A 24,335-nucleotide genomic window follows, 5' to 3' on the forward strand; every position below is an offset into this window, starting at 1 on the left:
ATATAAGTATTAAACCCTTAGCACCCAGTTCCAGCTCAGGTGCATTCACCACTTATCTCCAATTCTTCTAAGCATATGTGTAATCTTTACTTCATGCCCAGTGCATATGCATTAACCCCCCTGTGCCCAGTCTCCACTGATTCTAGTCCAGTGGCAATCCCAGCTCCACTGCCCTATTTCCTGCTTAAGCAATCCCAAACAACTGAGCCTTGTCCCATTTCCCATGTCCACAGCACAGCCTTCACTAGTCTCTGTACTCCATGACAGAGTCCTTGCTAAGAACCTAATTAACTTGTGTTGCCTACTTTTTAACCTCCATTGTCCCCAATTCAACTGCCAGACGGCTTCAATTTTAGCAGGTCCATTTACTGGACCTCCATAACACCCTCTGTACTCTTCTCTTGCAAATATTCCAATTTGTAAATCTCTGCGCATCCTCCCTGGACATACTGCCTGATCTCCTTCTGCAAATGTATGTATTTTTTACTGACATTTTGTGCTTGATAAACCATTGTGCTAATATGGGAGATAAAAATTGGAAGTACCACCATTTTATTCTAGAGTCTCTGCTTTCAGAAAAATATAACTTTTTTGGGGGTTATATCTTCAGGCTTAAAATATATTTTTTTTAAACGTGCAAAAAATACAAAAATGGCCCTGGCAGCAAATCGGTTAAACGCATTTTTAATAACAAGTAATGTATGTATCTGAATTTGGCCCCAGTATCAGCTTCTTTAAGTTCCCTTCAAAGTAGAGCTGAGAGAGGAGAAGTTGACAGAAGCACTATGAGCCATCCAGGTGTGCAACAGTGCAAGCCCAAAGATGGGGAGAGTAGAGTCACACAGAAATGAGCTCATCACCCTACTTCTTCTCTTTCATTGTCCAGATCCGGGGAGGGGGGGTGGGGGTGAGAGGAGACTTGCAAATAAATACGAAACTGAAGCAGAGAAAGTTCAGGTCACCTTCCTTGCTAGACAGCGCCGTGCTGTGTGACAAAGTGTGCAAATTTCTGGACCGGATGAAAAGAAATGCTAATCCAAAAGAGCTCCCAAGTATGTATTCCTTCTATGTATTTAGCTTTGTATCCAGCTGTTTGCCTGGAGTTCAGTTTTACCAGGGAGGAAAACAGGGCAACGAGAATGTGCAAAGTAAGCCCATCACAAACAATCAGATTTTAGTATACTGGAGAGGCAAACATGTGACAAATGGAATCCTACTGATTGTGTCTTCTGCAGTTGTTTTAGCAAACACACCAGAAAAGCATTTACGCTGTCAGACTTCGAACACTAATGGAAGTTTGGCCCACTGGCCACGTTCTCTATGGCTATATAGTTTTAATGGCCACCTGAGACCATGTTGTCCTAGATACCTTCAGTGTGCTGAAGAGATGAGCTGCCCTGGTCTTCAATGGCCCCAAATACCAATATCTGTAAAAGGAATGAGAGCAGACCGTGATTAACAAAGAGGGAACAATTACAGACACCCCCACACTGTATGTTAACAGCAAAGAACAGAAAATAGGTTATTCAAGTCAAATGGACTATTTCATGCTTAACTCCACTGCTGTTTCTTTCAACCTTTCTAATACATTAAATATATTGCCAGTTTTCAAACAAAGTATTTAAAAAATGCTTTTACTTTTTAAAGAGTTTACATTATTTATAAATGGAGCTATGCACATCTTTTTTCCCTCCATAAAGCTGACACCATCTTTGTTCGAGTATGGTCCACAGAAAGAGATACCGACTTAAGCCAACCATACATGGACAGAAATTTAAACAGTTTGGCAGGGACCGGCCGAATTTTGATCAATGTATGGGTAGGGAAGTTGTACAGAAGTCGATCTACAGATGGATTTTCCCTTCTCAATTAGCAGTGCAGGCTACAGCCTGCAATGTAGCTCAGTGTATTCTGAAGGTAGGGAAGTCTCCTCGCTGTCAGAATACAATAGCTCAGTGAGGAGGATTCTCACAACCTTTTTGAATGTGTGGATGGGGGAACAAGTCAACCCACTGGTTGAACAAAAGAAAACTGAATCATCTATGGGCTGCTTTAAAGATGGTGTCCGTGGAGTTCCTAGCTGTGCTCACTTATGTATGACAAAGATCATCCCTTGCGTCAGCCTCTTACATTGTGACTTGCTACAAACTTACTGTACACTATGATTACTAACGTCCTATAACACTTAAAGCGGAGTTCCACCCTAATTTGCATCTAAATATGCATGTGCTGCTGATCACTCCGCCATTCCCTTTTGGATAGTGTCTTTTTTTTATTTTTATATATATATAGTAACTTTTCTTCTAAAAAACATCCACTTCCGTCCAAACCCGGCCGCGGCGCAGTACGTCATATCCTCTTTCCCAATGGCTCCTGGGATACCAGTGTAAGCAATACCAGGAGCCAATGGGCATCCTCCGCGACTAGCATTGCATTACTTCTAAAGCATAAATGACGCGATGCTTGGCTAGGCTACGGCCGTGATAATGTCCCACTGCACATGCGCGAGATCGGGAGGTGCTTGCTGGGTAGCCAGCAGCACCTTATCCCGGAAGAAACTCCTAGTGGGCTTCAGATGCCCACACTCAGGATGGACACTTGCTGGATCAGAAGGCTACAGTGAGTACTAACACTTTTAATGACACGGAAAACTTTAGCACATGCAGCATATGCCGATTTCAAATACATATTTGGCGACCATCACGGGGGTGATTTAAAAAAAAAAAAATGCTGGAACTGGCTGGAACTCCGCTTTAAAGAGGATGTTGCACTTGCAATATGAGCATGTCCTATTATAGGCATCAGGTTTTTACAGGCCAAGCTGCAGACAGGGCTGAAGGCAGTATATATCAGAGGAGATTAGTATGGACCTAAAGGGTCTTGGGAGGGGGAGGGGGGCTGGGGGATTTTTAAAACAAAAGTGAGCTTGTACTTTAAATGTATAACCTTCACATACTTTTACTTTTGAGATTTAGATCCTTTGGGACCGGTTCACACCGTCAGGAATCTAACAGGAACTCGCTTGCGCATTTCTTTGCGATTTACATGCAGTTCTGGGTGCTGTGATTTTAGCCCATTTATTTTGAATAGGGTAACAACACACCGCACTAAGAGTAGTACATACACTACTTTTAGAAATGCACTGCAATCGGATCACATGGTACTTTTGTACAATGCAATCCGGTGCAGGCAAATGCACTGCATTTACAACCTGAGTTTGGGGTGTCATTAGCTTACTATTGACACCTGCTACAGATCACATCTACAGTGCATTCTGGATGCGGTGGCAGAAACTTGCACCAAACGCAGGTTTCGCGCAGCACCATGTTCTGGTGTAAACTGGCCCTTAATCTGGTTCTTGAACAACTTTAGTACAATCATTTTAGTCATGTGAGAATTTATGTCTGTGTATGCAGGTGCATTTAGTGAACTTACTTTGTAGATGTCCATGCTGCATCTCGATAGCTTCCCCATCGCAGGCCGGTCAGTGCAAATACAGGCTGATCCTGTTCTCCCTGTAGAAAGAGAGTCATGTCAGAACTGACAGCGAGAGCTACTAGCCAGGACAAGAACACTTTCCACTCCTTGCGGTGAGTGATGGTCCATGAATCCAGGCACCGCAGTGATTAGTGTATTCAGTCACCACACATTTATTTTACCTAATGAGACGTGATTGTTTTCTCTGGACTTTTCTTACTCACCTTCCTTCAGATCAATACAACTACTATTATATATATTGAATTAAAATTAGAAGTGGGTAAAAGGCTGAGCTGGATGGATAAACACAATTATTTAACTTAATTTACTGCTACAGAGAAGCTAAGTGGCCTCAAACATCTCCTTACAAGCTTGCTTATGCTTCTCAGTAATGCAAGGATGAGAAGCTGCAATCTCAGATTACACCTAGTATGCCTCCTGCTGGTAAAGTCTGGTATTGTTGCATGACCATCAGTTATGGTAGATTTTAAAAAATCTGCCCATATTCAGTGTCAACTGAGAGTCTCTTCTAAAAGCCCCCCTTGACCTACCTTTACCCACCTTTCCCCAGGTGCGTTCTTTCATTGGGTGTCAGGTTCCAGCACTGCATCCTAAATGTCACATGTTGCCCCATACCAAAAAGAACTGGTATTTCCCAAAATGCTTTAATGAAGCAATAGCACAGTGAGGGAGCGAGACAGAGGTGTACAGGGCTGCTGTGATTGGCTCTGGTACCATGTGATTGGGGTGCTCACAATGCTAGTAGTAAACAAGGCCGTCTTTTATGACGTCCTTGTTTATTACTGTTATCACTGTGATTGGTCACAGCAATCACATGGTACAGGGCCAATCTGTGGCCCTGTACCTTGTGATACCCATGGCCAATTCACAGCTATCACAGTAGTACTCAAGAGCCGAACAGTGTTCAAAATTATTGCTTATACAGCAGTCATGGCTGTATAACCAATCACAGTGCAAAAAAAAAAAAAATAATCCCAATAACCTCCTCCTCCCCCCAGGGCAGTAAAGTGTAACTATGATGACACTGCACTGCTCTGGTGACAGTATGCAGCCAAAGAAATAATAATAATTTGTTAAAAAAATTACATTTTTTTTTTTAACTTACTTTCACCAAAGCATTGTCACATGGGTGGCATTGTACTGCTCATGTGGTAATCATGGAAATGGCTGGCTACTCTCATATCACTGTATGTCAGTGCCACCAACCATTGTCTATGACCAACGCCACAGCAGTACAAATGTCACCAAGTGTTGCCAGTGTCCCTAATCACTGTCACCACCACACCAGTTACAGAGTCCCTGCTTACTGCATACCCGTCCCATTGTCCCTGATCACTGCCATGCCAGTCATACTGTCACTATAAGGACTTGTTCACATGTGTGATGGTCTCTGAAGAGCCATCTGTCACTCTTCGGAAAGCATCTGACAGGCAGTGAGAAGGCATTGTATAGCCTCCTCACCACCTGCTTTAACCCCTTGGATCGTGCACAAGCACCCTCACTAAATTTAATGGGTTGCAACTGGTGGGAAACAGGGGGTATAGATCCTGCCACAGATGCGAAGGAAAGCATCACAGTTGCAGCATTTGTATACTCTGACTGCTGCCTCTGAAAAATCGTGGCTCAACCATAAGGTTTTACCACCCTCCAACCTCATTTGTATAATAGTCAGCCTGGTGGGGTATCCCCAGCGATACACTATGCTGTGTTTTGCAGAGCCTTAGTGATAGGCACCAGAGCTTTACATTTTTTGCATGGTGTATTGAAATAGGTCTGCGAAGATTTGGGTTGCAGTATATTTGGCAGGTGGTTGTGTGTTCTTACGGAATGCCATTATGAACTGATCTTTGGTATGGTAAAAATGCACCTGCATTAAAAACATCTCTCGGGACATTCTCAGCAAGGAAGGCCGTTTTGGGCAGACAATTAATTCTGTCTATTAACTCAGAATCTGGGGCAGATGGCAGAAAAGCTGGTGATGGGGGTGTCGATCTGGCTCATCTCTAAAGCTGGAGAATCCTGGCGCCCTGGTTGAGAACCACTGATCTAGGCTGTGAAAAAGTTTCACACATGTGGTAGCCCCATACCCAGGCACAGCATAATATGTTTGGGGTGTAATTGCAAGTATACCTATGCTGTGTATGAAAGATAATTTGTTAAATGACAATGCATTTTGTTTAGTTTCTTCATTTTCCCAAAATTGTGAGAAAAAAAAATAAAACTTCAAAAAAATATTAAAATATCTTGGACTGTGTACTTTCCAAAAAAGAGTAATTTGGGGGGTATTTGTACTGTCCTCGTGTTTTAGGACCTCAAGATTTGAGGCTGTCAGTGTATCAGGATTGATCAATTTTCAAAGGTATATACCATCGTTTGTAGTGTCTATGACTTTAACACAGGCTAAACAATATACACTGATTTGGGTTATTTTAACAAAAGAAATGTAGCAGAATAAACTTTACAAAAGTACAATTATAGATTTGCAACTTTTTATAACAGAAATGAAGAAAAACCTTTAAAAAAAAAAAAAATGTTGGTCTTTTTGTTTATGTAGCAAAAAAAAAAAAAACAAACAAAAAAACATTGGTGATAAATACCACCAAAAGAAAGCTCTGTCATAAAAAAATTATAAAAACTTAATTTGGATAGTGTTGCATGACTAAGTAATTGTCACTTAAAGTGGGAAAGGCTATGATTCAGCCCAGCCAATTTCAGGAGAGTCCATGGAATAAACCCCAAGGACATCAAATTTATAGATATTGATAAGTTAAAACCACATTGGAAGGGCTGTAATAAGAATTGAGATGTTTCTAAGCTTGAAATGTGTTGGATATATGAGCTTAAAATATACTCTCCTTATGGCCATAACACAGATTGGGGCATCAACTATTTTATTGACAGAAAATAGCTTTTTTTTTTTAATATATAGTTTATATTTTTTATTTTCTCTGGATGTCTTTGAATGTTATATGACATCTAGATTCTGTTCTGATGGCTATATATAGACGTTTGGTATTAGATTTACTACTTAGATTACTGGTTGTCTTTCAGTATGTGCTTTTATGGGTTTATACCCTATATTGTCAAAAGAATTGGGACACCTGCCTTTACAAGAACTTTAATGGCATCCCAGTCTTAGTCCGTAGGGTTCAATATTGAATTGGTCCACCCTTTGTAGCTATAACAGCTTCAACTCTTCTGGGAAGGCTATACAAGGTTTAGGAGTGTGTCAATGGGAATATTTGACCATTCTTCCAGAAGCCCATTTGTGAGGTCAGGCACTGATGTTGGAGGAGAAGACCTGGCTTGCAGTCTCCCCTCTAATTCATCTCAAAGGTGTTCTATATACAGTGGGTACGGAAAGTATTCAGACCCCCTTAAATTTTTCACTCTTTGTTATATTGCAGCCATTTGCTAAAATCATTTAAGTTCATTCTTCTTCCTCATGAATGTACACATAGCACCCCATACTGACAGAAAAACACAGAATTGTTGACATTGTTGCAGATTTATTAAAAAAGAAAAACTGAAATATCACATGGTCCTAAGTATTCAGACCCTTTGCTGTGACACTCATATATTTAACTCAGGTGCTTTCCATTTCTTCTGATCATCCTTGAGATGGTTCTACACCTTCATTTGAGTCCAGCTGTGTTTGATTATACTGATTGGACTTGATTAGGAAAGCCACACACCTGTCTATATAAGACCTTCCAGATCACAATGCATGTCAGAGCAAATGAGAATCATGAGGTCAAAGGAACTGCCTGAAGAGCTCAGAGACAGAATTGTGGCAAGGCACAGATCTGGCCAAGGTTACAAAGATTTCTGCTGCACTTAAGGTTCCTAAGAGCACAGTGGCCTCCATAATCCTCAAATGGAAGACGTTTGGGACGACCAGAACCCTTCCTAGAGCTGGGCGTCCGGCCAAACTGAGCTATCGGGGGAGAAGAGCCTTGGTGAGAGAGGTAAAGAAGAACCCAAAGATCACTGTGGCTGAGCTCCAGAGATGCAGTCAGGAGATGGGAGAAAGTTGTAGAAAGTCAACCATCACTGCAGCCCTCCACCAGTCGGGGCTTTATGGCAGAGTGGCCCGATGGAAGCCTCTCCTCCGTGTAAGACACATGAAAGCCCGCATGGAGTTTGCTAAAAAACATCTGAAGGACTCCAAGATGGTGAGAAATAAGATTCTCTGGTCTGATGAGACCAAAATATAACTTTTTGGCCTTAATTCTAAGCGGCATGTGTGGAGAAAACCAGGCACTGCTCATCACCTGTCCAATACAGTCCCAACAGTGAAGCATGGTGGTGGCAGCATCATGTGTGTGGGGGTGTTTTTCAGCTGCAGGGACAGGATGACTGGTTGCAATCGAGGGAAAGATGAATGCGGCCAAGTACAGGGATATCCTGGACAAAAACCTTCTCCAGAGTGCTCTGGACCTCAGACTGGGCCGAAGGTTTACCTTCCAACAAGACAATGACCCTAAGCACACAGCTAAAATAACGAAGGAGTGGCTTCACAACAACTCCGTGACTGTTCTTGAATGGCCCAGCCAGAGCCCTGACTTAAACCCAATTGAGCATCTCTGGAGAGACCTAAAAATGGCTGTCCGCCAACGTTTACCATCCAACCTGACAGAACTGGAGAGGATCTGCAAGGGGGAATGGCAGAGGATCCCCAAATCCAGGTGTGAAAGACTTGTTGCATCTTTCCCAAAAAGACTCCTGGCTGTATTAGATCAAAAGGGGGCTTCTACTAAATACTGAGCAAAGGGTCTGAATACTTAGGACCATGTGATATTTCAGTTTTTCTTTTTTAATAAATCTGCAACAATGTCAACAATTCTGTGTTTTTCTGTCAGTATGGGGTGCTATGTGTACATTCATGAGGAAGAAGAATGAACTTAAATGATTTTAGCAAATGGCTGCAATATAACAAAGAGTGAAAAATTTAAGGGGGTCTGAATACTTTCCGTACCCACTGTATGTCTTTATGGACCTTGCTTTGCGCACTGGTCCAAATCATTTGGTGGAGGGGGGATTATGGTGTGGGGTTGTTTTTCAGCGGTAGGGCTTGGCCCCTTAAGTTCCAGTGAAGGGAACCCTTAAGGCGTCATCATACCAAGACACATTGGACAATTTCATGCTCTCAACTTTGTGGGAACAGTTTGGGGATGGCCCCTTCCTGTTCCAACATGACTGCGCACTAGTGCACAAAGCAAGGTCCATAAAGACGTGGATGAGAGAGTTTGGAGGAACTTGACTGGCCTGCAGTTCTGACCTCAACCTGATAGAACACCTTTGGGATGAATTAAAGCAGAGACTGCGAGCCAGGCCTTCTCGCCCACATCAGTGCCTGACCTCACAAATACGCTTCTGGAAGAATGGTCAAACATTCCCATAGACACACTCCTAAATCTTCCCAGAAGAGTTGAAGCTGTTACAGCTGCAAAGGGTGGGCCAACTCAATATTGAACCCTATGGACTGGGATGCAATTAAAGTTTTTGTGCAAGTAAAGGCAGGCGTCCCAATACTTTTAACAATATAGTGTATATATTTGTAAGTAGTGGATCGACATCGCCCTCTCATAGTCAGAATACATTGCAAAAATATATGTTTAATTAATGCCTTTGCATGAGGATAAATGCATTCATTATATAATTTTTAATTGGGCGGATGTAATCTGAATTCCTAGTAGGAAACACTGTTGTGCAACCCCCCCCCCCCCCCAATCACAGGACGATGGTGCTAGCGCCTTTCAGTTTATACAAGTTTTCCCCATGAAGCCCTCAGCAAAATGGAGGAATTACCATTGCCGGTTTCCTGACCTAAAACAAAATGGCGGAAGTACTACTTCTGGTTCCCCATCTGCGGCAAGATTGCGAAAAGATAACTTCAGTTTTTCAGATTTGCTCTATAATTGCCTTGCGAGGGCATGCTTCTTGAGAAGGTACAAAAGGATGGCGGACGTCGACACTAGAGGACCCCTCAATAATGTCCTATTGGACGGAATGCGCCGGGGAGGAGCTACTTGTGCTGACGTGACGCTGCTGTACGATCCCGGGTTGGCAGCGGCTTTCTATGTAAGAAGTTTTACATCGTGTTTTTTTATGTACATGCATTCATATTAAATATACTACATTATGAGTATTATGTTGGCTCTTGGGGAGCTTCATTTACCCTAGCCTGATCCTGTTGAGGAGTGTCTTTGAAAGTGGATATTGGGCGCGATCCTTATACTTCAAGTGGATGTCGGATTAAAAGAAAGCCATAAGAAGTCCCATTTGCAATTTGCGAGAAGCTATGTGGGGGATACAGCTAACATGTGGAAGAAGGTGCTCTGGTCAGATGAGACCTAAATTTAACTTTTTGGCCTAAAAGAAAAACGTTATGTGTGGCGGAAAACTAACCCTGCACATCACCCTGAATACACCATCTCAACCGTGAAACGTGGTGGCAGCATCATGTTGTGGGGATGCCTTTCTTCAGCAGGGACAGGGAACCTGGTCAGAGTTGATGGGAAGATGGATGGAGCCAAATACAGGGCAATCTTAGAAGAAAACCTGTTAGAGTCTTTAAAAGATTTGAGACTGGGGCGGCGGTTCACCTTCCAGCAAGACAATGGCCCTAAACATACAGCCAGAGCTACAATGGAATGGTTTAGATCAAAGCACATTCATGTGTTAGAATGGCTCAGTCAAATTCCAGACCTAAATCCAATTGAGAATCTGTGGCAAGACTGAAAATTGCTGTTCACAGATGCTCTTCATCCAATCTGACAGAGCTTGAGCTATTTTGCAAAGAAGAATAGGCAAAAATGTCACTCAATTTTGAAAAACATTTATCATTTTCCTTTCACTTCATAATTATGTGCCACTTTGTGTTGGTCTATCACATAAAATCCCAATAAAATACATTTACGTTTTTGGTTGAAACATGACAAAATGTGGAAAATTTCAAGAGTATAAACACTTTTTCAAGGCACTGTACTTCTATATTGAAATCCTTTCAGAACTTAAAAAAATGAATACTCCCTGCTGAATCCAGGCTTTTATCAATATTTGCAACTGAGACACGCTTTACCTACCCAGTTTAGAACAAAACCTCAGCAAGTGCCATCTCTACTAAGGGACTAATCACAGAATTATGCACTAGTATACACCTAGAAGCACTGGATGGTGATGTAGACCTCTCCATGTAGTGCACGTTGGACAGAGGGGATCTGGGAGATTTAACGGATGAGCAGTGGAAATACATTTTAAAGTCAGTCCTAATCTCCCTATCACAAAAGCTAGCGCAGCCTTTGTTGCGTCATACATCATATCACACATTTCAGAAACTATTCCAGTTTGGGCGATGCCTGGATGCCTGCTGTCAGAGGTGCAGGGATTCACCTGGCACTGTTATCCACATGCTTTACAGATGTCCCATTCTACACAAATATTCGTTAAATGTCCTAAATACAGGAACTGATACACTTCTCAGCGCAGGGAATGGCACCTAGCTTTCGAATTTTTGATTGGCTCCTTGCCTAATTCTGTGGACCTTACTAACTTTTTTTATCACCAAACTACACAAAACCCAGTAGTGGTCAGTATTTCAAGTACTCTCTTTACAGAGGATTATGGTGCATTACATATCTATATTTTGGATTGAGGGATGTTATGCATGTTTAATCTGGATATGTCTTCCTTGTGAGTTGAATAATGAGACAACTAAAACCACTATAATATTTGAACAATAATAGCTTACAACAAAAATTTACTATTTTTGTGAGATCGTGCTATATGGTAAAAGTTGGTTGTTGTGACTCTATTGTGTATACCAGCAACTGTTTATTTTGCAGTTAAATATTTTATTTTTCTAATGGTTTTCTAGGTTTTTGAGGGAGGAAGGGAGGGTTGTTAGGAAGGGATTTTCTATGATCTCTTTTTTATGTATTTTATATTAAAAAAAAAACTTAATAAAAGATGAAGGTGTCAGTCACGTGAATAAGCAAACAGAGATCTGAGAAACCTTCAGCATTTCCAGGTAGTGTGAAAGCTTGCCTGCCCTCTCAGGAAGCATTTCTAGGTGCCTTCACTTTATACCCGTCAGCAGCTTTTCTTAAAATAATGTGATTATATTTGCATTTTTCCAGTTTTTCTGCTCACTTACTTTTATTTGTAGCACATCAAGAGGAACGGTCTCCCCCTTCAGAATGGCAAGTGTGGCTTCCGAGATGTTTCTGAAAGAAAAAAGGTATTAAGAGCAGGAAAGCCAGCAAAATGGCAAAGTGGAGATTGAGCCTGTATAAAGTGCTAACATTTAGAAGAAAGGCGAGTTCTCCAGTGATAAATCCCAATATACTGACATTAATAGTAAAATTCCTCTTACAAAATGATGGTGAAAGGTATATGGACACCTCTCCATAATCAGTTCAGTTGCTTCCAGTAAAGGGTTCTGTTATTGCTACAGCATACAAAGACTTTTTAGATAAATGTGCACTTTCAACCTTGTGATGACCGTTTAGGGAAGTCCCTTTTCTGTTCCAGCATTACTGTGCCCCTGTGCACAAATCTAGCTCCATAAAGACATTGTTTGACCAGTTTGGTTTTAAGGAACTTGAATTGCCTGCACAGCCAATACCCCTGCATAAGGAAGACTAATGGCCGGAATACACAATAAGAAAATCGGCCGAAAATTTCCGTTCAGCGAACGATCGGCCGATATTCTACTCATTAATGCCCAGTCATCAATGACCAATATCGATATTGTGAACGAAAAATACAGTTTGAAAAAGACGAAAAATTTGGTCGTCTCGTTTGCGAATGAACGATATTCAATACATTGGTGTTAAGGTCGTTCATTTGAAATCTGTAGAACATCATCACGCTGAACACTGTTTCGATGGTCGGCGGACAACGGTCGGGCGATATTCGGCCAGTGTATGTTTGCAATGTTTTCGACCAACGAACACTTTTTTATTAGTCGGTGGTCGAATGATTGGCCGATATTCTAATCGTGTATTCCGGCCATAACTCTATTAATGCCCATGGTATTTAAAGAGGAAGTCTGACAAGCCCCTATAGGTGTGATAGTCAGATGTTGCCACATTTACGTGGCTCCTGATAAAAATACAAAATGACCATTAGAATTAAGGAAGCCACCTAGATAATTCCAAAACCTCTTTAACATTATAGAACAAGTCCAGTTAAATGTGACAGACTATTACTAACTAAAACCTATAATCTCAGTTTCCATTTCTAAAGCTATAAGGTCAGCCAGTAAGCTGATTGTCTGTTTGTCTAAAGCAGAAACACAGCATTATTTAGTGTCTGTGACTGCCAAGCCTCAAAATCACTGAGAAACAGTCTAAAGCAAGGGTGGGTCGTAAAAGTGGCCCGACATCACCAAAAGGACACATTATATTCAGTAAATGTAATGGCGCAGAAAGCGGTCAGGGATTACAGACATACAACAGGATATGGCCAGGGACTAAGGGCTTGCTACCAGAGACTGCAAATATGCTATAGGACAGGGATTTGCAAACTGTGGGCCTCTAACTGTTACAAAACTACAAGTTCCATCATGCCTCTACCTCCTCTGGGTGTCATGCTTGTGGCTGTCAGAGTCTTGCTATGCCTCATGGGACTTGAAGTTCTGCAACATCTGGGAGGGCCACAGTTTGCATATCCTTGCTATAGGAGATCACTGCAATTACAGGTGTGGTGCATACACCGCTAGGAGCCGCTGATGTATGCGGCCCCTGAATTCAGACACCACCACCCCTTGGCAATGCCACACCCTCTGACACACCAAGGTGGAAGGAAAGGATTTTTTTGGGATTCATACCCTTTAAAGCAACAATAAAAATGGCAAAGGCAACAGTTACAAGATAAAACAGATTTGCACAATATAACACAATAATGGTAGGATCAAGTGTCTCTGCATTTGAAACCTGAATCTAGGGAGGTCCTAACTAAGAAGCAGTACTAGAAGCTAACAGTTCCTTCAGTTTCTCCAAATCCACTCTCACTGGTCTGTGTACTAATAATCCTTGGGGCCAAAAGTTCCTGCATTGGAGTGTTCAGGTTTATGTGGATCCCATACCTTGGATCCCAAGGCAAGGTGACACTGTCCCTTTACGAAGTGAATAAAGAAGTTGTGGCCAGCAGCCTCTAACCACTATGTAGTCTGAAATGGATAACAAAGTTGTGGCCTGCGGCCTCTCATTCATTTGCAGTATGTAACTAAAACTCCTCCAGCTCTCTGACATCAGGAACCAGCGGTCTTGGCGGCGGCGGCAGCTCAGGGCCCTGTAGTGACAAACACTCGAGGAATCAGCAAAACCCCTTTTCTCCAGCTTTCTGGATCTCTCAGACAGCTATGCCCCCTACACAGATGTGGCAGCCCAGTCTCTCTCTGACACCATGGCAAACACTCACGTCACCAACTCAGCAGCCCTCTCCAGTATTCACTTCCCACATGAAAAAATACAGGCTTCTCTTTCCTTTTCCTCCTGTTTCCTTTCCTCTTGGGACCCTATCTTGTTATCCAATCTAGTACTTAGCTTGATAGAGGCTGTCTTCTGTGGAATACATCTCTCATATCTCCAGGTGGCTCCCAGCAGTCCTTTCCCAAGCTGCACTACAGCCAATCACTGCTGTCCCAGGCGGCAGGTAGGGCTCCATTAAGCCTTAGCAGCAAGTGCAGCTCTTCAATACCTGTGCCATGTTCCCTCTCTCCCCAACTAAGCTGAGGCACCCCTCACTGGTGGCCAGGGAGAGGGAAAATGAGAGCTACAGTGTGGCTGACTACGGCCCTCCAAATGACAGCACGGTTCATGCAGCACTGAGCAGACAGCGCAGCGGACCAGGGCTACAGATGACAACAGTGAAATACTGTTTGCTGTGTTCAGGGGTTCCAAGGGATGCACTAAAAGGGCCAAAGGTCTGCAGGTTAGGCACAAGGTTTTCAAAGTGTACTGTGTTTGTGCCTATTCTCACCGCTGTCAACTATTATAAGCTGAGGAAGAGTGCTTCCACACTGCTTTTTTTTCCTATAATAAATAGACGGCAGTTACTTGGTGGACAGTGTAAATAAAAATATAGAGTATATAGACCTGCATACAGGTGCATCTCATAAAATTAGATCATCAAAAGTTAATTTATTTCAGTTAATCATATTAAAAACGGAAACTCCTATTTTATATAGATGCGTTACACAAGAGTGATATACAGTGCCTTGCGAAAGTATTCGGCCCCCTTGAACTTTGCGACCTTTTGCCACATTTCAGGCTTCAAACATAAAGATATAAAACTGTAATTTTTTGCAAAGAATCAACAACAAGTGGGACACAATCATGAAGTGGAACGAAATTTATTGGATATTTCAAACTTTGTTAACAAATAAAAAACTGAAAAATTGGGCGTACAAAATTATTCAGCCCCTTTACTTTCAGTGCAGCAAACTCTCTCCAGAAGTTCAGTGAGGATCTCTGAACGATCCAATGTTGACCTAAATGACTAATGATGATAAATAGAATCCACCTGTGTGTAATCAAGTCTCCATATAAATGCACCTGCACTGCGATAGTCTCAGAGGTCCGTTTAAAGCGCAGAGAGCATCATGAAGAACAAGGAACACACCAGGCAGGTCCGAGATACTGTTGTGGAGAAGTTTAAAGCCGGATTTGGATAAAAAAAGATTTACCAATCTTTAAACATCCGAAGGAGCACTGTGCAAGCGATAATATTGAAATGGAAGGAGTATCAGACGACTGCAAATCTAGGAAGACCTGGCCGTCCCTCTAAACTTTCAGCTCATACAAGGAGAAGACTGATCAGAGATGCAGCCAAGAGGCCCATGATCACTCTGGATGAACTGCAGAGATCTACAGCTGAGGTGGGAGATTGTCCATAGGACAACAATCAGTCGTATACTGCACAAATCAGGCCTTTATGGAAGAGTGGCAAGAATAAAGACATTTCTTAAAGATATCCATAAAAAGTGTCGTTTAAAGTTTGCCACAAGCCACCTGGGAGACACACCAAACATGTGGAAGAAGGTGCTCTGGTCAAATGAAACCAAAATCGAACTTTTTGGCAACAATGCAAAACGTTATGTTTGGCGTAAAAGCAACACAGCTCATCACCCTGAACACACCATCCCTACTGTCAAACATGGTGGTGGCAGCATCATGGTTTGGGCCTGCTTTTCTTCAGCAGGGACAGGGAAGGTGGTTAAAATTGATGGGAAGATGGATGGAGCCAAATACATTCTGGAAGAAAACCAGATGGAGTCTGCAAAAGACCTGAGACTGGGACGGAGATTTGTCTTCCAACAAGACAATGATCCAAAACATAAAGCAAAATCTACAATGGAATGGTTCACAAATAAACATATCCAGGTGTTAGAATGGCCAAGTCAAAGTCCAGACCTGAATCCAATCGAGAATCTGTGGAAAGAACTGAAAACTGCTGTTCACAAACGCTGTCCATCCAACCTCACTGAGCTCGAGCTGTTTTGCAAGGAGGAATGGGCAAACATTTCAGTCTCTCGATGTGCAAAACTGATAGAGACATACCCCAAGCGACTTACAGCTGTAATCGCAGCAAAAGGTGGCGCTACAAAGTATTAACTTAACCACTTAAGCCCCAGCCCTATTTCGGACACTTTTTGTTTACAAGTTAAAATCAGTATTTTTTCCTAGAAAACTACTTAGAACCCCCAAACATTATATATATATATTATTTTAGCAAAGACTCTGGAGAATCAAATGGCGGTCATTGCAATATTTTTTGTCACGCGGTATTTGCGCAGCGGTCTTTAAAACGCCATTTTTTGGAAAATTTTGGAAAAATCGAATTTCGCTGCATTTAAAAAATACTAAGCAGTAAAGTTAGCCCATTTTTTTGTATATTGTGAAAGATGATGTCATGCCGAGTAAATAGATACCCAACATGTTACGGTTTAAAATTGTGCGCACCCGTGGAATGGCGACAAACTACGGTCAATAGAAATCTCAATAGGAGACGTTTTTAAATTTTTTTAACGGTTACCAGTTTAGAGTTAGAGTGTAGCTCTTTTTTCTCCACTACACTTCCATGTAAGCAAAACGCAGAAAACAACGTTTTTGCATACAGCCGTCTTTTAAATTTGCCACCTTTTGCAGCACAGTAACCCGGAAGTGACGTCATGGACGCCGCCTCCGGGTTACGTCATCGGAGACCCGATCGAAGCCGTTTCCGGCTTTGATCGGGACTCCATCCAGCCGGCGGACGTGCCGGCTGGGTGCTCGGGTCTCCTGGTGGGACGGGAGGCCCGTTAAAAGTCACGGAAGGCGCCCGGGAGGTAACGATCGAGCGGCTCCTGAGCCGCATAGGTCGTTACCGACGGAAAGCCGACCATTGGCACTAAACCATGGTACCGGGATGATGCCTCTAGCTAGAGGCATCATCCCGGTATAACCCCGCAAAGTTACCCGACGTACCCCTACGTCACTTTGCGATAAGTGGTTAAGGGGGCTGAATAATTTTGCACGCCCAATTTTTCAGTTTCTTATTTGTTAAAAAAGTTTGAAATATCCAATAAATTTCGTTCCACTTCATGATTGTGTCCCACTTGTTGTTGATTCTTCACAAAAAATGTTATATCTTTATGTTTGAAGCCTGAAATGTGGCAAAAGGTCGCAAAGTTCAAGGGGGCCGAATACTTTCGCAAGGCACTGTATGTAAAGCATTTCTTTCTTTTAATTTTGATGATTATAGTTTACAGCTAGTAAAAACCCAAAAGTCAGTATCTCAGAAAATTAGAATATTACATAAGACCAATAAAAAAAAAAGGATTGATAAAACACTGCAGACCAACACCAGCGAATGACATGGCTCCCCAAATCTTCACATACTGTGGAAAATGTTGCATTTCATTTGGAAATCAAGGTCCCAGAATCTGGAGAAAGAGTGGAGAGGCACAGAATCCAAAGTTGCATGAGGTCCAGTGTTAAGTTTCCAGAAGCATGCTTGTAATCCAAAGCACTCATACAGTATATCAAAGTGAATTTCCCCATAAGAAATAATGGAAACTCAGATGATTTTTGGTTTTGTGAAACAAGACAGTGCACTCACAATGTTAAGGAGTCTAGTGTAATTCCAAAGACACTGGTGTATATGTACTGTATAGTAAAGCCACTGGTGTACAGTATACAGTTCTGTATATGGCCAGAGGTCCGGGGGTGCTAGTGGTGTAAAAATATATATAAAGTGTGTGCTGAAGAATCAGCAGCTAGCACCAACCTTACATAAAAATATATCAAAACAAGTGCAGCGCGCTTCAGTGCAAAGTAAATAAATCAATACACAAATACAATTAATAGAAATATTAAAGTAGCATACATTTTTAAATCATTAAAATGCATCAATCAATATGGTGTAAAGACCATTTGGTGTGCAAACATAGCAATCTTAGAGTGCTAGTGCTTAAAGCAGAGCTCCACGCAAAAGGGGAAGCTGTGCTTTTTCGCACCCTCCCTCCCTCCACTTCTACATTTGGCAATTTTTTTTTTTGGGGGGGGGGGGGGGGGAACGGGTGGATACCAGTCAAAACCAGGTACCCACTCCAACTTCTGGATAAGATCGCCGAACAACGATCGTGGCAATCTATTCAGAAAGCGCAGCGTGACTCGCGCATGCACAGTAGGAAACAGGCTGTGAAGCCACGAGGCTTCATTATCTGTTTACCTTATATCTATATTATAAATAATACATTTTTTTTTACAGGCTTGAACTCCGCTTTAATAAATGTCCAATAATGCATAAAGTCCCCAAATCAACATCAAATAATCTTCGTGAGGTACACTACAATAGTGTTCCCAAGTGCAAAAACAACTCCACTTATTATATCCCCCTTAAAAACTTTGAGCATTTAGTAAGTCTATGTCAGTTGAGTCTTTGAACCTAGCTCTGATACACTGCATATATGAATATTTTTTCTAGAAGGCCCTTTCTGACTGCAGGAATATTTTTGGCCCACTTACTAGTGAGGACCTTCGGGAGTTCTTGGTTGACATCCGTTGGCAGTGATGTCCCCATTTTGACACGTGTGGTACAGTTGAGTTACATCCGTCTCCCGGCTTTCCTTTTCTATTTTCTTCTTTGGTTTTAACTTGCACGGCTCTTGGGTCACCAAGAATATTCTAATTGGTATGTAACCTATCGGTGTAACTTGAAGATGTATTATTTGCAACATATGTTAATGTGAAAAGAGTTGTGATTTAACCACTTAAGCCCCGGAAAATTTTACCCCTTTCCTGACCAGGGCCTATTTTGCGATTCGGCACTGCGTGACTTTAAACGGACAATTGCACGGTCGTGCAACGCTGTACCTAAACGAATTTGACGTCCTTATTTTCCCACATTTTCTTTTGGTGGTATTTGATCACCTGTGCGATTTTTTGATCATGCCCTATAATCAAAAAAAGAGCGACAATTTTGCAAAAATAACAATATTTTTCACATTTTTTTTAGATGAAATTCCCCCCCAAAAAAAGTAAAAATCAAAATTTTTTTACATTTTTGGCCAATTTGTTTTCTGCTACCTATGTTTGGTAAAAAAAAAATCACAATAAGCGTATTTTGATTGGTTTGCGCAAAAGTTATTGCGTTTACTAACTAAGGGAAAGATTTTTGTCATTTTTGTTGTTTTTTTTTTAGCGCGTAATGGCGGCGATCTGTGATTTTTTTTGCGGGATTGCGACATTGCGGTGGCAGATCGGACCCTTGACTGACATTTTTGACACTTTTGGGGTTACCAGTGACATTACTACAGTAATCAGTGCTATACATATGCACTGTTACTGTAAAAATGACACTGGCAGTGAAGGGGTTAACTTTTTTTTGAGAGGGAGGGGTTAAGTGTGTCCCTAGGAGCGTGTTTCTAACTGTGATTGGCTGTGGCTTGAGCTGTAAGAACAGTGATCAACGGTCCTACATAGTAGAACCGTATGATCACTATTTTTACACAGGGGAGAATGACAGGCGGCTTTGTTTACATTAGCCGCCTGCCTTTCTCCCGGTGTAACGGACGATCGGGTCCGCCGGGCACACGCGCGGGGGGGTCCATGAATGAGCGGGAGCGCGCAACCTCGCTCCCCAGAGCCTCACAGGCTAGTGACGTACCCCTACGTCACTTTGCCTGTGAGGGGCTGACCGCCGCAGTATATGTACTTGCGGCGGTCGGCAAGTGGTTAAACAATGTTTCCTTATTAATATGATGCAGGAATATGTACAACTCCATACTATAGACCCCTAAAGAAAGGTTCATACCTGAAACGTGTCGGGTGTTTGGAGATATTGTTCAACCGATGTTCCATACATTTTTGATGACCATCCATCATAGGCCGTGAAAATTATTTTATTATTTCCGTTTTTGTATTGTATTGCTATCAGTGTTGATCACATTAAGATATGTCATTCTCATTTTTATACGATTCAAATAAAAACTGTTTTTTTATACCAATTCACCATTGTCGATGTTTGGTATCCCAAACAATTAGGGGGTTCCTTTTGTACATTGTGTTTATATTGGGACGATAGCCACCTAACATCATGGATTTTGAATGATGAGGTACTTTATATTAAACAACTCCACTCCGTCACCAGAAATGCAGTGATCCTCTAATGTACATTGGAAATTTATTAAGCACTAGCACTTTAAGACCGCCATGTTTGCACACCAAATGGTCTTTGCATATATTGGTACACCATATTGATTGATGCACTTTAATTAATTAATAATCTATGCTACTATAATATTTCTACTTATTATTGTATTTATGTATTGATTTATTTTATTTTGCATTGAAGCGCTGCACTTTTGATAAATGGGCGAAGCTTCTTTTTTTTTTTTTATTTCTAAGAAGTGAAAGGACTGTAGTGCATCCATACCATTAGCCCCTTAATGATGGCAATAAACCTTTACATTAGCCCACTGAAATGACAAGCTTCGGGTGATAAACTATAAAGTAATTCCTCCCACATTGCTGTACCTGTTTAGGACTCATTTACATCTGGGAAATATGAACAACTTTTATGCCTGCTAGATCACTTTTTCCTGTGTTTAGATGGTTCTGCTTTAAGCTACATTCATACCAGTGATTTAGGCTGGTTTGAAAAAAAGTAGCGGAAATCTTTCAATTCGTGCTGCGGCTATGAGTGGCCAAGTTCAGCTGCCGGCCCCAATCACCATAAAGACAGGTTGCGGTGGCTGCGGCTAATTGCGGCTCTCCACAAAGCCAGCGATTACCTGTGGTGATTGCTGCTGCATGCACTTTGCATGAGTCCAGCAACAATCACTACAGGTATTTGCTGGATGTGCAGACATTTGCACCTAGCCACTCACAACAGCAAGAACCAGAAGATTCCTGCCGTTGCAATTTTCACTAGCCTAAATCGCTGGTCTGAATGTAATCTTAAAGTGATTGCAAGAAAGTTTTTTTTTTTAAATAACAAACATGTTATACTTACATGCTCGGTGCAATAGAATTCCACAGAGCAGCCTTGAACCTTCTCTTCTGGAGCCCCCATCAACCCTCCTGGCTCATCCTGTTCTGTGAGTGCCCCAATAAAACACTGCATCCTATGGGGGCAGTCCTGCGGGCTCGCTCCCGAGCCGGACTCTGTGGGTCCACTGACACACAATGTGGCTCGGCCCCGCCCCCCGTTCCCTCCTCACAGGATTCGACTAACAGCAATTAATTACCCCTGTGTCCTGTAAGAGCAGAGAGAGAGGACAGAGCCGCTACAGTCAGGCACAGTGCTAGATCAAGTGAAGACTCAGGTAAGTATAAGAGGAAGTGAGGGAACGATATTGCTACCAAAACATGTTTTACCTTCATACAGGGAATGCACTAAGGTAAAAAATGTTTAGGCTTAACCGCATAGCCATGTTTATATACGTTTAATAAATTCCTAGATATACAGAATTCTATTTTCTCTAAATGCAGCACCTAAACACAATGGCACCATGGAAGATCCATCGCAAACAATTATATGGATTTAGAAATATCCTCTAAATGCTTATAAATGCGGGTTTGACAGTGCCAGTGTGGGTGAGGCCTTAACTGCAGACCGCTCAACTCCCGAGTCGTCTAAAGTACGTGCAGCAGATGGTATTTGTGTGTGACTTCACACACTCCACAGCACAGAGCCAACAGCTGAGTGTAATCTGATACCTAAGTGGTGGAGGAAATGGACACACCCCCTCTACACAGCGTCACTAGGAAACATGCCATTGTCATCTCAGTGAGGCTGTCCTTCTGTGTGATGGGGGGGGGGGGGGCATCACTGTGAAATGTCTAGAGTTGGAGAGAACTGCTTGAAGTGACACATGCAGATTGCTGAGGAAAGAGGGCAGCCAGGAAACACACTAGGTTCTACTGATTGATTAAATCAAGTGCACTATATACGAGGATAGGTTTGCTTATTTTGCAGTTTAAAGGTTTACAACCACTTTATTGAACACAGAGCTGCATTAACCTGTGTCTATTATACCTGTCTATAATGCAACATCAAAGCAATAACATGGCTGACAGGTTTCTCTTAAAAGAATAGGTTCACCTTTAAGAATAAATAAATAAATGCACATCTTTTTTCAGGTAAAAAATTTTGCATTTTTAATATTTTTTACTTGGAGCCTGGAAAGCACTGCACTTGCGATCAGCAGATCACGGGTACCATGCAGGACTCCTGCAGACTCAGTGTATTTGTTTGCTCATACCTCGTACAGCCAGGCAGATACACACTGACAAGAAAAATAAATGGACTACCAGAGCACTCAACAGCACCATGGTAGTTCATTGAAACTACAAGCTGACAGTTGCAAAGGCTGTCGGGACTTGTAGTTCCCTATTCACAGAGGTCTGGGAACGAAGGACGTAGCCAGGAGAGTCGAACCCCGCACAACCACAATTTTTTATTTATTTTTCCAAACACTGACAGTGGGCGCCTGGAGAAGATACCCGCCCTCAGTCACTGGGGAGGGGGGGGGGGGGGAAGCTGCAGCTGTTGGACCATATTACATGTGCCATCCTAAATACAGGTGAAGGAGCATGTTACACATGGGAGGACTGGGCCAGGGCACAGAGGGGGAAATTTCCCCCTGGGCCGCTCTGATGGCCTATAAAAAGGCTGCACCGCTTCTGCCACAGACATACCTTAAGAATTCCTACTGAAAAGAAGTAAAAAGTCCCCATCGCTGACCTACTGAGCGTGGGTTGAAGACAAGGACAAAGCGCAGGCCTCCCTACCCCCCCCCCCCCCAGCATGGATGGTGTAAACTGTGTCTGAGCAGAGGCCAGTTACATGCCCCACTGAAGACTCTCCTCCCCTGGCCAGCCCCAACTAAGCTGTCCTAGGCTCTCCCCAACCACCCCCTGCTGGCCAGGTCGGGAACCCGGATTCAGCCTGTGAGTAGGGAGTACCTTGAGCGGAGCATCAGCTGGGAATGGGGGTCAGGAAGAGGCCGGGAAGAGGGGCCGAGTCGCTGCACCATGGGCCTCTGGTTTGTACCTGCCCCCTGGGCTATAAGTTGCGAGTCAGCCCCTGATGTTAAATGTTCAAAAAGGTGAACTTATCCTTTAAACTAAAGAAGGGAACCAAAATATCAGACTTCCTAAATAGAGATAGAAGACAGGAAGCTGTCTGAGTGCTGGAAAATATTGTTTTCCTTTTGAATCGTTTGATTTTGAATTCATCTAATTTTGAATTAATCTAATGTCCTAAAACTTCTACATTGTCCATGAATGTGATTAGAAACTCTTTTCCAACTTGTAATTTATGTTTATGCTGCCATTTAGGAAATCCTAATTGTCCCTGAGAATCTATGTTTCCCACTTCAACATTATCCACCGTCCACATTATCCATTATGCTCCACTGCATATACACAATTATTGCTGATTAGCGAAAAGTTTGTGTATAACTCCCTCGAGCGAGAAACTGCTAGCAGCAGGGTACCCACACAAATAACAAAATAACAAGCAATATCCTCAGAGCTCTGTGATACAGTTTAGATGTTTACTCCTCGGCCTTGCTTTTAATGACACAGAACCATGTAATTTTCAGGAACAACACAAACAAGATCTTCCAAACATCATTCAAGCCTGCTGCTATGTCTTTCTGGATAATAACTGTCTTCTCCAGCATCAACACCTTTAATTCTGGGAAAAGACAAATGTCAATTAAGGCCAGCGGTAAAGGTTCCCTTTATAACAGGGAAATGTCCCAGACAATTATTTGGATGGTGGAACAAGATGGGGCTTTGCGTCTCTATAGGTCAAACAAGGAGAAGCAGACAGGGCCCAATTAAAACTTTACAAGCACTACGTGATATGACAAATCTTTAAAGGCTATGTCGTCCAAGCTTGTAGCTATTATTGCTGGCGCGTACAGGCAATGTACCTTTAAGACATATTTATGAGTAATAAAATTCAAGAAATTAATTCCTCTCTTTCTCTTTGCCAGTAATTGGTTATAGAGATTTCTTATTGTAATTTCTTATTGTAAGGGTATAGCATAAACTAGCCAAAAAAGTGGAGAAGAGGGGCTAGATGTTGTGAACAGAATAAGCCAGTTTATTTCATTTGGAAGTGATTGGCCTTTTTATTTTTTTAAATTTGCATCGGTGGTGGAAAAATTCTAATGCTGAAGAATATGATGTGCGGGCACAATTATAATCAAGCATATGGCCCCTGTGGCGTATCTTGGAAGAACAACATAAATCAAAAAAGGTTTTTAAACATCAAATGCAATCCGCAAAAGTAGTTGGTGTGTGTGTGTATATATATATATATATATATAT

General features: G+C 42.1%; 1 protein-coding gene across 1 annotated transcript in view; it reads right to left on the reverse strand.

The window, feature by feature from the left end:
- The window catches only part of AGK (acylglycerol kinase), a 160,204-nt gene that overhangs the window by 31,122 nt on the left and 104,747 nt on the right, over nucleotides 1-24,335 (reverse strand). The window contains exons 9-11 of the mRNA XM_082256998.1: nucleotides 11,657-11,726; nucleotides 3,436-3,515; nucleotides 1,370-1,427 (exon numbers count right to left, since the gene is read on the reverse strand). Coding sequence (XP_082113124.1) covers nucleotides 1,370-1,427; nucleotides 3,436-3,515; nucleotides 11,657-11,726 — 208 coding nt within the window. The remainder of the gene's footprint in view (nucleotides 1-1,369; nucleotides 1,428-3,435; nucleotides 3,516-11,656; nucleotides 11,727-24,335) is intronic.

The sequence above is a fragment of the Pelophylax lessonae genome, assembly GCF_965119305.1.
Source record: "Pelophylax lessonae genome assembly, chromosome: 4".
In the NCBI taxonomy this organism is placed as follows: Eukaryota; Metazoa; Chordata; class Amphibia; order Anura; family Ranidae; genus Pelophylax; species Pelophylax lessonae.